Source organism: Perissodus microlepis, chromosome 23 (assembly GCF_051167445.1).
Source record: "Perissodus microlepis isolate ML-2025 ecotype Zambia chromosome 23, ASM5116744v1, whole genome shotgun sequence".
In the NCBI taxonomy this organism is placed as follows: domain Eukaryota; kingdom Metazoa; phylum Chordata; class Actinopteri; order Cichliformes; family Cichlidae; genus Perissodus; species Perissodus microlepis.
In genome coordinates, this window is record NC_140482.1 from 23,299,775 (window position 1) to 23,314,745 (window position 14,971).

General features: G+C 40.6%; 1 protein-coding gene across 1 annotated transcript; it reads left to right on the forward strand.

Annotated features, from left to right (window-relative positions):
* The first annotated feature begins 350 nt into the window (after window positions 1–350).
* Window positions 351–13,864, forward strand: LOC146361481 (E3 ubiquitin-protein ligase TRIM11-like). The gene is made up of 2 exons (XM_084921710.1): window positions 351–464; window positions 3,327–13,864. Exon 2 carries the CDS (start codon window positions 3,336–3,338, stop codon window positions 5,028–5,030), a length of 1,695 nt encoding a protein of 564 aa, XP_084777836.1. The 5' UTR covers window positions 351–464; window positions 3,327–3,335; the 3' UTR covers window positions 5,031–13,864.
* The last annotated feature ends 1,107 nt before the right edge of the window (window positions 13,865–14,971 follow it).

Sequence of the window (14,971 nt, forward strand, 5' to 3'; positions counted from 1 at the left end):
GAGTAAAAACAAACAAACATAAAGGCTAACCACAATCTGCTGCTTTGACAACTGTGACTCTTCTAATTAAAAAAAAAAAAAGAATTAAGATTGAATAAAAAAAAATAAGATTTTCTTATTTTTTCTGGAGCTTTGATTGGGAGAAAAAACATCTTCTGTTCTTTGGCTGTTGAACCCTTTAAGACATGATGCAGTGCATGCTAAATGTTGGACTGAAGTTCTGAATCTCTTATTTTAACTTTTGCATTAAAATAAAACTCCAACTGTTTCTGAGAAGGAATCCAACCTGACAACAAAGAAGCAGAACAAAAGTCTGGATGGATTGCATTCCAGCATTTATCAGATGAAACTATTTGCTTCACAGCTGATTCACTGGGGAAAAAATCAGTCTGTCCTCAAAGGAACCTTAAACTGAGCTCATCCAGCCTTTTTCAACAGCACAGCAGAGCTTCTATCCAACACTGGTGAGTTCAAAGCATCACAGTCACTCTGTTTTAAATTTAAACTCTCTCTGTGTCAGGAAACATGACTATAACACTGCTGAAGCTGGTGTGTTTTCCTATCACCACTCTCTCCCACTGGGCACACTCTCTGCTATTTCATCCAAGTTACTCCAGAATTCCTCTTTCTCTTCTAACTGACATCCAACCTGTGGGGCATTCACACTGACAACATTCAACATCACTCCTTTGATTTCTAGTTTCAAACTCATGATGCCGTCTAACACAAGATGACTGGTATTGTCATCAAACTTGGAGTAAATAACCTGTGAAACAGTGTTCAGAGCACACTGAAATGTGAACTTTGGGCTCACAAGGACTACTTTCACATACACTGACCTAATTATGAGTATGAATGTGTATGAATATTAGATAGAAAGCACTTAAACAGAAAGAGCATAGAAAAAATACTTGTATGAATGGGGGAATGAGGCAAGTTGTGTAGTGCTTTAATTACTATATGAGTACTATCTGGTGGTTAAGTGATGAGGTGATTATCTTAGTTGTTCTCCTGATTAAAGTTTGGTCATTTTACAGCGTCCTGCAATGCAGTTGCATTTGTCCCTAACCACTGGGAACCCTTGCGTTAACTTTTATTGAGTGGAAAAACGTTTGCGTTCATCCTTCTTCTTCATGTGTTTACATTATGCTTGTCACGATCAGTGGGAGCTGACTGTATGTAGAGTGAATAGTGGGACCCAATTGCAGACATGGAAGGAGACGTAACTTATGTTAAACACAAGGCGAGCCATTTATTGAGGCTGAAAAACATGAAACAGAAAACAAGGCACAACCAGGGGAAAACTAAACTGAAACCTAGACTGGGAGAAACTATGGTTAACTATGACACAGTGACATGAACACGAGTCTGAACAAGTGTATGCGAGAAACTATGAGGAGGTAACAAGAAACATGAAACCTGAGCTGAGTCATGAAAGACTTAATCCTGACATGACGTGGTGGGAGGTAACACAGACGACCAGACAAAGACTGAACAAAAACACGTAGCCTAAATACACACAGGAGGTGATTAGGGGAAGTGGAAACACATAGGTGTTTCCCAACCATTTGGAGCCACGGCACATATTTCACATTAGAAAAATTACAGGGCACACCACCAAACAAAAATGTCACAAAAAGGCTATTGATAATTTCCCCCCACGCACCAGATATAGTGGGATTGGCTCAGTTTGTCCCCAGTATACCGTTTTTTGCTTTCTTCTGACCACTACTCATGCTAGGGCCTTCATCTGGATTGGAATTTTCTCCAGGACCCGGGTCAGGATGGCTACTTTTTCTTTTCAAATATTTATCTATTGCTATTACACGCTGTGTTGTCTGACTCACAGAAAGACTATTATGTAATTTTTTCTTCATCTTCTTCTGTTTCACTGGCAGGTGGCAGCTCATTTAATTACAGCAGGTAGTTACTGCCCCCTAGTGGAGAATGTAATTGTTTTGCCAGTTACTCATGCCGGTCACTTAGAGCAGCGGTCCCCAACCCCCGGGCCTTGGACCGGTACTGGTCCGTGAGTCGTTTGGTACCGGGCCGCGAGAGTTGAGGTTCAGGTGTGAAATGTATGGTTGTCAGGGTTTTTATCGGTTTTCAGCGTTATTTTGTTATCGTTTTTATCGTTAACTCGGTTTTCCTTGGTCTTTTCACGTGTGTTATGAATAAATCTTCTTTTTTTCAGTACCGGTACTAGTTTTATTTTGTTGTATTTATCCGCGACACCTTAAAGGCCGGTCCGTGAAAATATTGTCGGGCATAAACTGGTCCGTGGCGCAAAAAAGGTTGGGGACCGCTGACTTAGAGTGCTAATCAAACGGAACCAGATAATCTTCCAAGACACAGCTGATCATTTCTCACAGCACACCACGTCGCAGTGGTTGGAAAACACTGACAAAGGGAAACAGCTGACACAAATGAACCTCATGATACCACAGAGAAAAGTAACAGGAAACATGGAAAGACGTAGACATAACATCACTGGCTTGACAACATGAAACACACAGACAAGAAATACCTGACTTACTGACACAGAAGACAAGAACAGATTCACACATAGATGAAAACCTAAACTGCAATAAAAATTCAACTAAATCCTAACCAATAATACCAACACAAGAACTTTTCATACATTCAATATAATATAAGAAATTAGAAATACAAAATGAACTCAAAATGCTCAGTCATAGACCCAGCCCATGACAATACTAACCATAGCTGTGTAGCTAGCCACATTTCTATATACCAGCTAGTCCAACTTCAGTAACCCTACAAACGTCACTACTGTTCCGTTTTCTGTCTTCATTTATGTCGGAAGTGGTAGCAGAGCTGTACGTTTTAATTTTTCAGAAATCCCTCAGTCAGAACATGCTATATTATGTTTAGGTGTAAGCTAGCGAGCTAACTCTCTACTGACTTTGAAGTCCATTAAACTTCATAAATTCTGTTTTCATGGATGCCTGGATGTTAAACTTAGTGGTTACACCTGGTAGAGCAGCCACACTAATCACTTTATTTAAGATGAAAGAATTTAGACAGTTCATAGCTCTCAGTGATGTTGCAGTGTTCTTTTGACTTTGGGACTTGAAGTGGAGTTTGAACCTGGAAACAGCTAACGACATCAGACTTAAAGACCGGATATATAGCTGTATAAAACAGGTACATTTACAATTATTTGAAACTCTGGTCATTTTTAGCGCGAAAATCCACCACTGGAAAGGGAGATATGTGACAGAAGAGAAAGAAAAGCAAAATAGGTTCATTTTAAATGTGACTGCGATTTAAAATAAAATAATTTTCTTTTCTTTCTCACTCAGAGTGCAGACATGTCTGCTGCCAGCTGTCTTCTATCTGAAGATCAGTTTCTGTGCTCCATCTGTCTGGATGTCTTCACTGATCCAGTCTCCACACCATGTGGACACAACTTCTGCAAAAACTGCATCAGTCAACACTGGAATATCAGTGAGAGGTTTGAGTGCCCCGTGTGTAACAAGGTATTTGAAGTCAGACCTGAGCTGCACATCAACACTTTCATCTCTGACGTGGTTTCTCAGTTCAGACGTGAAGCTCAGCAGAAAGTCAGCAGCAGCAGCTCAGAGCAACAAGCTGCCAAACCAGGAGAAGTTCCCTGTGACATCTGCACTGGAACCAAACTGAAGGCTCTGAAGTCCTGCCTGGTGTGTCTGGTCTCCTTCTGTCAGACTCACCTGGAGCCTCATCTGACAGCTTCATGTCTGAAAAGACATCAGCTGATTGATCCTGAGGAGAACCTGGAAAGCAGGATATGTGTGAAACATGATCAACCTCTGGCACTGTTCTGTAAGACTGATCAGACATGTGTCTGCATGCTCTGCTCTGTTATAGACCACAAGACTCATGAGTTTGTTCCTCTGAGAGAAGAATATGAAGGAAAGAAGGCAGAACTGGGGGAGACTGAGGCTGAAATTGAACAGATGATCCAGAAGAGACGACTGAAGATTCAGGAGATCAAAGAGTCAGTGAAGATGAGTAAAGATGCTGCAGACAGAGAGAAAGCAGAAGGTGTTCAGGTCTTCACTGCTCTGAAGGAGTCTGTTGACAGACATCTGAACGAGTTCATAAAGGACATTGAATACAAACAGGAAACAACAGAGAAACAGGCTGAAGGTTTCATCACAGATCTGGAACAGGAAATCTCTGAGCTGATGAAGAGAAGCTCTGAGGTGGAGAAGCTCTCACGCAATAAAGATCACCTCCACCTCCTCCAAAGCTTCTCATCCCTGAAAGCTGCTCCAACCACCAAGGACTGGACAGAGGTCAGTATCCATCCACCATCATATGAGGGGACTGTGGTGAGAGCTGTGGTGAGAGCTGTGGGTCGGCTGAAGGAGACACTCAGTAAAGACATGAAGAAGCTGTTTGAGGCTGAACTGAAGAGGGTCCAGCAGTATGCAGTGGATGTGACTCTTGATCCTGATACAGCACATCCTTATCTCATCCTGTCTGATGATGGAAAACAAGTACACTGTGGTGAAGAGGAGAATGATCTTCAGGACAACCCAGAGAGATTTTCTGAATTTCCCATTGTTTTAGGAAAGCAGAGTTTCTCATCAGGCAGATTTTACTTTGAGGTTCAGGTTAGCGACAAGACCAAATTGATGTTAGGAGTGGTCAGAGAGTCAGTCAACAGGAAAGAAAAATTCACAGTTGAATTGAATAACACGAAAGGTTACTGGATTGTAGGAGTATATGAAAATAATTATATAGCTCTTGAGGATCTTCCTGTCTGTCTCTCCCTTCAGTCAGATCCTGAGAAGGTGGGGGTGTTTGTGGATTATGAAGAGGGTCTGGTCTCCTTTCATGATGTAGATGATGCAGCTCTTATCTACTCCTTTACTGGCTGCTCCTTTACCGAGAAACTCTACCCATTCTTCTGCCCCTGGAATGTTGATGATGATGGTAAAAACTCTGCACCTCTGATCATCTGTCCTGTGATGATGGGTGATGGTGACAGAGGTGATGACAATGACCATGATACTTGACCAATGACGCTTCCCTGCTCGCTGGCGTCGTCTCCTCGTTCACGGCCCACGCCAGCCTTCACCAGCCCTCTGGGCTTGCAGGCGCCGCAGCCTGACACCATTCACTCCACCACTCTGTTGCCTGTCTCTCAAGCCTCCCCTCAAGCCTCCTTCTCTGTGGTCTGCTAGGCCCTCTTATTGGCCTCTGGGACCTCCCAGGTGGGATCAGGTTCATAATCAGGTAGGGGCGGAGTCTTTCCAGGACAAGTCACCAATAAATACTATAAAAACCATGCAATAAAACTCATAAAAATAAAACACTGTACAATATTAAAATATTAAAAAAAATAAAACACAGCAAAACATGCACAATAAAAACCCTAGGTAACTTGTCCCTTTCCACCCTGTGACATGTACATGGTTTGTTGGAATTGCAGCTGCAATTCCAACAAACTCTGGAGTGTGTGCAATCCTGCACACACTCCAGAGTGAACATATCAGTCCTAACCTGACATCATTCACAGTTCTTTTGTTCTTTGGTTTTGGGTGCATTTAAGAAATGATGCAGTGTATCCTAAATGTTGGACTGAGGTTCTAATTCACTTGCTGATTCTTAACATTAATTGCATGAAAATAAACCTGCTTGAACACATAAACTGTGGTATGCAACCAGCAGAGATGAACTGTTATAAAAACTGATATAAAAACAGCATAAACAGCTCTCTACGTGTAGAGGATCGATGTAGAGGATAATGAAATATCTGCTCACATCTTGTCGAATTTAACTGTGTACATCCACAAAGAGCAGTGGACCTCACAGCAGCAGCAGATCAGCTGATCACAGCCTTTACACTAAGAAAATACCATACCATCCATACCAGCTTTATTTATAAAGCACTTTAACATAAAACCAGGGTTCACAAAGTGCTGTACATAGATGCTGGTGGTGGAGATGAGGATAGAGGCTTGGATGGAGCCTGAGTAACATGGAAGAGGCAGAGACGGGGATGAGGTGGGTTTCACGAAGGCCTATGCCAGGGAGGATGACAGATGAGTCATAGTGAGTGCTCTCTGGATGGGATCTGTGTTGACTAAGTCGATGTTGGTGGTCAGATCATTCTAGGACCAAACCAGGCACACGAATAAATGTTCAACAGGTTGAATAAGGCCACAGATTGTCAAACAGTTAGTAAAGATTCAATTATGAACAGTTTGATGTCTTCCTTCTAAGTGGGGAAAATGAAAGGTTAATCCACAGAGTTTTCATTAAAAAGATTTGTGGCTGTGTGGTATGACACAGAGGGTTCAGGGGCAGTACCACAGGAGGCTGGCTGACACATTTGTCAGTAATTGTCTAATGATGCCTAGTCTTTCTGCAAACAGTAGTATGCTGGGACCACAAGACAGTGGACTGAGCTAGCATGGCCATTATAATGCCATTGCTGACTCACATTCACGTCTCTCCCTCCAGAGATTCAGAGCCTTGGCCCCCATGCAGAGGCAGCCCTAACACCAGGTCCTCTATATTACAGCCATAACATTTGAGATCCTAGCTTTACAGAGGTCGGCAGTCCTTCCAGGAAGATATTATTAACAGTTTTGGCCCAGAACCCTGTGCACCTACTGAACTGCTTGGAACGCATTCCGTTCATTCCACAACCTTCCTTCCTTCAACCTTCTCTTCCCATTGTGGAGAGCAGGGAAATTATTTCATTGTTATCTTTTATTTCATTTATATCTTTTATTAAGCTGTTAGTAGAGGTTCTTGTTTATAACATTTATTCAACATAGTACATATAGTTTCAGTTAGGTTGTTACACATAAGGATGAGCCTCTGTTCTGGTGAAAGGTCAGAAGTGCAACGGGTGAGATGAGAGAGCATATAAGGACGACATATACACACACACACTCAGTTAGAGAGAATCATTTATAGGTGAGAGGTTAGTCATGTTTGTCTCTGCTAAAAGAGGAACAGTTTCTTGTTGTCTCTGCAAAAAGAGGAACAGTGTCTGAGTGTCTTGTGACGAGAACTGGAAGTCAAAAGGTTGACAGGAGACATCTGCTATGAAGATAGAAGACAATGTTCTTTTTAAACTGTGTTAAAAGTCATTGTGGTTTTGATGTGACCTATGTATGAAGTGTATCTGTGACGCATGAGGGGGCGTCAGTAAATTCAAGCCCTGATGGTATAAAATATCTGTTTATGTTTTGAGTAGTCGGAGATCAGCCCTGTCTGCGAACGGAGCTGGTCTTCCCACGCGTGTATTTCATTAAAATCAATTGTTTGACCAAGTTCTGGACCAATGGTTGTTTGTACTCTCCTTCCCCAATATTTGAACCTTAACATTTGGGGGCTTCGTCCGGTGGTTGAGGAGGGAGAGAATTGGAGGTGTAGACGGTGAAATTCGGTGGTCCGTTGTGGTCAGACAGGCAGGCGTGACCCGGCAACCAAACTGAGGGGACAGGCACCTTTATAAAAGAGGTAGGCACAGACCTGTTGATTTTATCCGAAGTGTGCTGAATTGGATGATAAAATTAAATGTCTATTCAGTAAAAGTTGCCGGTAAATGTCTGCTTTGATTTTGATGAGAATCTCATGACAGTACTGAGGATTTAAAGCAGTTGGACTGCTGAAAATGATTGAATGCGGTTGGACCGCTGAAGGATTAATACGGTTGGACCGTAAAAAGCAGTTGGACTGCTGAGTGATTTTAGTATATTAGGGAATTTGGTTATTTTTTGGTTATAAGGTTGGACCTGCTTCAGTCTTACACTTTTTTGGGTGTTTTACTGTTGTTCCAAAGTATTATAAATTATTCAAGAACGCCAGTTGGACTGGTAGGAAGCGCATTTCTCGGAGGTAACGCTCCCTACTTGCCTTAGACGTAGGGCATTTTCCTGTGAGGAGAACAGGGATAGTACGGTTGGCAACCGGGGAGAACTTGGGAACCTCCAAAATAGCTAGTGGTTGGACCACTTTACCGTTTGGAACGGTATCTGCGCTTTTTTGGGCAGCAAAGGTTGGACCTTGGGTGTTGGACACTCTTAAATTGAGTTAGGGATTTTAGAGATGAGGCCAGAAACTGTTGGACAGATACTGGTTAATTGATCACAAAAAAGTTGGACTTTATCGGTTGGACCGTTAACTTAAATTTGTCGAAATTGTTTAGGCGCTAAAGCTGACAGATCTGACAGTGGTTGTAAATATAAGACGTCTTTGTAATATAAAATAAGAGATCTCTGTGTGAAAGGAGTCTGAGGCAGTGCTGGAGCTATTTTTAGACTGTGTGTGTGTGAGTGTGAAAATGCAAATTAGTAAGCAGTGAACTGTTTAAACCACAGTTGGTTTTATAAATATTGCTGCAAACCCTGTTGAATGTGTGTGTTTAAGACGCCATTTATGTTCATTAGAGGGCTATAAATAAAGTTTTGAGTTGCCGTAGTGGATGTATAGTAATTGACTGAGTTTGGATGTAGATATATAAATATATTGAGTGCATTGTATAAACATAAGATTAACATATTACTTTCAGTAGTAACTTCTCTCCAGCAATAAATGCTGGTGTGTTTTATTTTTTTCAATTTCTTGTGTGTGCTGTGAGAATTAATAGAGGTTTCAATTGTTTTTTTTTTGACTTGCTCTTTCTGATTATGAAAGGCATGTCTAAAATACTCTTAGGAAAGCGTGTTTTGAGTTATATTCCTCAACTCCTGTCACAGTGTGAATGCTGTGAGTAGTAGGTTTTGAGTGATTGGGTGTGATTTGTACAAAATAATAAATAATAATAACACTATGAAAGTTGACAGTAGAGTGAGTGCAGAAGTGGAAGTGTGAGAGAAAAGGGGGTGTGTGTGAGACGATTTGACAAATGCAAAGAATTTAGTATATTTAAAAGTGTGTGCGTGAAATAAGGGTGCATTGTTTTAGATTAAGACTTAGTAAGTACAAAATGAGTTTGATTAGCCTGTAGAAATAGGAAAGAGAAACAGAAAATATGGCTCTGAGCAGCTGAGTGTGTGTGTGACAGGAAGTAGTGTGTGACAGGAAATGGTGTGTGTGACAGGAACTTTGCATGCCCATAAAAGGAGACTCACTGTGACAAGTGAGCACCCAGAGAGAGAGATGAGTTAAACTCTAGGCAGATAAAGCGAATGGAGGTTTTAAGAAAAGAAATGAAAAGGATATTAATTGTATGCTTTAGTGTGTCAATACAGGTTATAGATAAATAAAGGTGGACTTTTCTCAACCTGGAATTTTGAGTTCAGCGGCAAAAACAATGATTAACATAATTGGGAGGAAAATAGGCCAGATTTTGGCTTAAAATTTTACAGCTTGACCTCCCACTTGTCCCAATCCTGAGAAGAAGCTCAAAGGACAGTTAATCTCCTGATGAAGACCGACAGAACATCGTGGACTTGAAGAATTAACAGCAGGCAAAAGACAGTGCAACTGATCATAACACTGACGACTCCAGAAGCAGAATGAAAGAAACCACATGATGAAAACACTAAGCACGGGGAGACTGCAGGCTGGTAAGAACAGTGTGACATAACTGTTTAAAGGCACTGAATGGGATATTTTGCCAGGCTGGGATTTAATCTAAAAGGAGAGACTGAGAAGATCAACAGAGAAGAAGAAACTGCTGACTTGGGAAGATAGTGGCTGGAGATTCAAGGCCATAAAGGACACTGTGGAGAGAAGGAGAGGGGCCAGTGAGAGGTGAAGCCCAGACGAGTCCGACTGCGAGAATACAGGGTAAAATTGGGTTGAAATTGAAGCCGGAACTCAGGATGGTTTAGGGATGTCCACGTCACAAACAAAGAGGTAAACAAAAAGAAGGTAAAATAAAGAGAGAAAATAACTGACAATTACATTAATAAATAGAAAACACACATAAACAAATTGTTACATGTGAAATTATTTTTGGAAAGAATCAGAAGTGAGATAGTTTGAATTAAGAAATCAGTGAAAAGATGCATGAATTAAACCTGATTATAACATACAGAGGCAATGAAGAAAGCAGCTTACACTCACTGAACATTAACAAGAATACATAGAAAAAACGCAATGAAGACCTGCTTACACTTATACACATAACATAAGTTGGTATTTCTGATCAGAGAGAGAGAAACGGGTAGTTTAAGTACTCATGATAATAATGAAAATGTCTCAGTTGTGTTCCTTAAGGGGCGAAACAGACCTGGATCAATTCTCCACATGCAGCGGTCAGAAGAAACCTATAGGTTAACATGACTGGACATGTTAAGGCAAGTTTCTGGTTGAATTGTTCACAGGGCCATGTGTCCCTGAACCTCACAAGCAAACTCCGACCTATGTTTGAGGACCAGGAATGCTGTTATTTAAGGTGGGAACTTAAAATTTGGGTTAGCAAATTTGGGAAAGAGAAAACTGACGGCTTAAGTGGAGAATTGTGGAGGAGTCTGAAACACTGCAAAAGCAACATATGCAAATTCACATACACAAGCAGAAAATGCATTAACCTTACAAGGACAAGCTCATGAAGATTAATGCATAGACATTGATTAAACCTGGCTAAGAACACAAACATACGCAATGAAGATCAGCTTGCTATTTTTATGAGTGACAGAATGGTGTGAATGTTTAATAAAATACACTTGAGTTTGAAGTTGAGGAATAACTCAAAGAAGCTATATGACAAAGGGAGTGAGTTATGGAAAAAAGAAAAAAGTGATTAAAGTAGTTTTAAAAGAGTGATTTAGGAGTGCCCTGGTACTGAGTGATCAAAACCAGTGATCACTGTAGAAAGAAAATGAAAATAATTTAATAAGTTGGTAATGTTTAAACATGTATTTATCTTGTTACGGCAACTTCTTGAGATATGACTCAGCATGCAAATTTGCTGGAGTGAATGGTGACGAAGAAGCTTCCTGTGTGTGTGTGTGACTGAGGCTTTCAGGAGAGGAAGCATAGCAGAAAAGAGGAGTGCAGATTTGGATAGGAAATTTATAGTTTAGTGATGATATGTTGTTGTAAGGGGGTTATATCTTATGCTGAATCTAAGTATGTTAAAGTGCATAAAGGGGGTGATTGTCGTGTGCAAATTGTGTGGTTTTAACAAGATTTTCGGTGTATTGAGGAGGTGAAATTATGTGAGTTGACCTGATTCTGTCAGTTAGGTTCGGGTTGTTTTTGTTTTTTGTTTTAATAGAGGGAGTTTTATTAAAAATGGACATGTTTAGAATTGGGCCCATTATTTTTGTAACAGTGCACTTAGGAAACCTGTCAGGTGATTTTGTTTTGTGTTTTCATGAGCTAATAATCAGCTCTCTTTTTCTCATTTTTGTTCTAAGCAGGCCTGGAACAGTGAATAACAGCGCTGACAAATTCTCGGGAGAGCAAATATAAGGTGGGCTTTCCAGATTACAACTGGCTGAGGAGAAAGCTACCGGAGGGGGACTGATCAGGTCGTAAGTCCCTGTCTAAAAGGATTGTAGCGAGTCAATCCAGTCCAAAAGCATAAAGAACTATTTTCCTAAAAACGAAAATAAAAATGAATGAGCTCATTTTGCTGAGGGTGGAGAATCTGATCACTTGCGCGGGAGGCTCCACTATTAGCAAAAAATATGGTGTGAATGCATGTGAGTGAATGTGTGTGACTGGATGAAGGTGGGGATGAATAAATGTGGACAAACAATTTTCTTTTACCAGAGAAAATTTCTGTTTTATTGACTGGGGTTAGATTATGGTATTATAGTATATTGTTGGGAGAATGCCAAATGCTAAAGGGGAAACATTTTTTGATATAACTCATGTTACCATTAATTGAAGAAACACATGACTGATAACTGTTCTGTTTTAAGTTTATTTTTATGACATAGATTGCATCATGAGTGGGGAAAACTGAGTATTTTTAGTTTTGACACATGAGATGTGTCAAAAAAGGGGGGAAAGGTTTAATTTGAAAGGGGTTTTAGGATCATTTTATGACTTTTGGGGTTTTTTTTTGATCATTTAGATATGGTAAAACTGAAGCAGAAATTGTTAGTTTTATGTTAAGGTTAAAGGATGAAAGTGAATTGAATCCTGTTTGGAAGATACAATGCCGGTGTTTTTAAAGCTGTATACAAATCTTAGAGGGAAATTGTGGGACACGTTGACAAAAGATATGCTTTGGGGATAACATTGAAGATTATATACGTAGAAATTATTTTTTACATATTGCGATTGTGCTAATTAACAGAGTTGATGCCCAGCGTATTGAAGGTTGTAAGCTTCACTGAGCGCGATGTCTCAGCTGATATATTGAGGGTGACTGGAGCATAGAAGGCCGCACATGCTTACAAACACATAGAATCCATAAACCTGTCAGGCCAGAGGCCTCAAATTCATTTAGCTTTTAACTGAACTTGAGCTGGCCCTGTAACAAGTGACAGAAAAGAGGAACTGAATAGGAGTTTCTTGCTTTAGAGAAGGACCAAAGGAAGAAAAGCATATATTTTGGTTAAGTCTGATAAACTAGAATTAGAAGGTATTGTTACATTAAAATGAGCAAAATGAAATAAAAAGGCTATACCAAAAACAGGTTATAACATAGGAAATGTGAGTGTTAAAATGAAGTTAGTGTTAACACACAGGAGTTGTTTCAAGGCAGCATTTAGCTATGATAAAATTTATGCATGAGTAATTGCTTATATGCTTAAACTTAATTGATTAAAGTGGTTGTTTTCTTTTGGATCTTTTAGTAGAATAGGCGCTTGTAATGATTTTCTTGTGGAAGGTGACTTTAGATCAGAGTGGGGGAACTTGCAGTAGCGACAGTTTGTGTACAGGATGTTGATGATCAGATAAGGCGACAGGAAACGTATGCAGGGACGTGAAAGCAGAGCTTTAAGAGTTTTAAATGATGAGTAACGCTGAAGAATTTATATAAATACAAGTCAATGAGTCAAGAACATAATTAGGATCATGCTCTTGATTAAAGAGTCCCAAACATGATGAGTTAGGAAGGTGCAGGAAAAGGTGTTTTGCTTCCTTTGCAGAAGATCTCGGTGACCACAGGGTGTGAGGATCCTGGAGGCCTGAGGCCTGATGGACCACAAGAGAGGGACCCAGAAAAACCTAATCTCACGCATGGAGTGTTCTCGAGTGGGAGCTGGTGTTTATTACTGGACCACTTAGATGACATGAGGTTGTTGTCTGATTTGCTGAGCCAGAGGACGGCTAGAGAGGGTCAGAGCAATGACATAAGTAAAGTGTGGTGACCCTCTGTGGAGAGCAGGGAAATTATTTCATTGTTATCTTTTATTTCATTTATATCTTTTATTAAGCTGTTAGTAGAGGTTCTTGTTTATAACATTTATTCAACATAGTACATATAGTTTCAGTTAGGTTGTTACACATAAGGATGAGCCTCTGTTCTGGTGAAAGGTCAGAAGTGCAACGGGTGAGATGAGAGAGCATATAAGGACGACATATACACACACACACTCAGTTAGAGAGAATCATTTATAGGTGAGAGGTTAGTCATGTTTGTCTCTGCTAAAAGAGGAACAGTTTCTTGTTGTCTCTGCAAAAAGAGGAACAGTGTCTGAGTGTCTTGTGATGAGAACTGGAAGTCAAAAGGTTGACAGGAGACATCTGCTATGAAGATAGAAGACAATGTTCTTTTTAAACTGTGTTAAAAGTCATTGTGGTTTTGATGTGACCTATGTATGAAGTGTATCTGTGACGCATGAGGGGGCGTCAGTAAATTCAAGCCCTGATGGTATAAAATATCTGTTTATGTTTTGATTAAGTCGGAGATCAGCCCTGTCTGCGAACAGGCACTGGTCTTCCCACGCGTGTATTTCATTAAAATCAATTGTTTGACCAAGTTCTGGACCAATGGTTGTTTGTACTCTCCTTCCTCAATATTTGAACCTTAACACCATCCTACAACAACGCTACCATGTCTAGCTTCGTATGTTTCGTTCATCGATTCCTGGCCTTCAAAATCCCCACAATCAAGGCCTGTCTTAGAGGCATCACTTTCATTGCCAAAAAACTCACAGGTTCGCCTTGGTCGACCTCTGCATTATCTCAGCTGTTGCTGTTAATCAAAGGTCTCCAACGTCAGGCAGTACTTAGACTCCACAGCGTCAACAAAATTCAATCCAGATTTTCATCCCTGCATAAGTGATTTTCACGGTACGGTAAATCACAACACATAACACTGGGTTAGAGCAGCCCAGCTCAAATAGGTTCATATATATACTGAAAAACAGTTGCTTTTCCTCCTGAAGTCTGGGGAGAATTAAAAATAAGCACCAAAGAGCTCCAAAAAGATGCTGAACTCAACGGCATTCACCCAGGTGTCTGTCACACTGAGGAAATCCAGCCTATTGAAGGTGATCCTTGAATTACAGGGATCCTGGCAGAGAGGTTGCAAGTTACTCAGGTTTACTCCTCAATGTTTTTGATGAAGATAGTGGGTGTGGCAGCACTGCTGTGAAAGGCTAAAGAAACAGCCCGTTCTCACTCCCAAGGCGTAATATAGTGACGATTTGTCAAGTTCTGAGGCGTCCCTGAGGAACGCGAAAGGTGACCTTGCGCGTTCTTAAGGTACATGCCGGGTTGGGGATGAAATCCAGTAGAATGACGCTCCTGCGGTAATAAATGTTCCAGCCATGTATTCCAGCCCTAACCCTAACCTAATCCCCAACCTTAACCAGCACTTTAATGACGTTGGATAGTGTTTTCCTAAGCGATTTAAGTAAAACAAACGTACATGTGTAGATTCATTCCAACATTCTCATATTTCCTCATTTTTGTGTTGGGTGCCCGGTGTTGGGTTTATTAAGGCATAAAACCCCACTGGAACAGAGACAACCAACTGCACGGCAAAACAAGACACTCGTGAGGGAAGCCAACCAAGGTCAAGAGTTGTTCCCTTGCACTCAGTCAACTTCGGCTGACTTCCTCGTTTCAGTTTCTTTTATTG

Bases quoted from the DNA above. Each gene is read 5' to 3' on its own strand.
- LOC146361481 (XM_084921710.1), top strand. From the start codon at position 3,336: ATGTCTGCTGCCAGCTGTCTTCTATCTGAAGATCAGTTTCTGTGCTCC.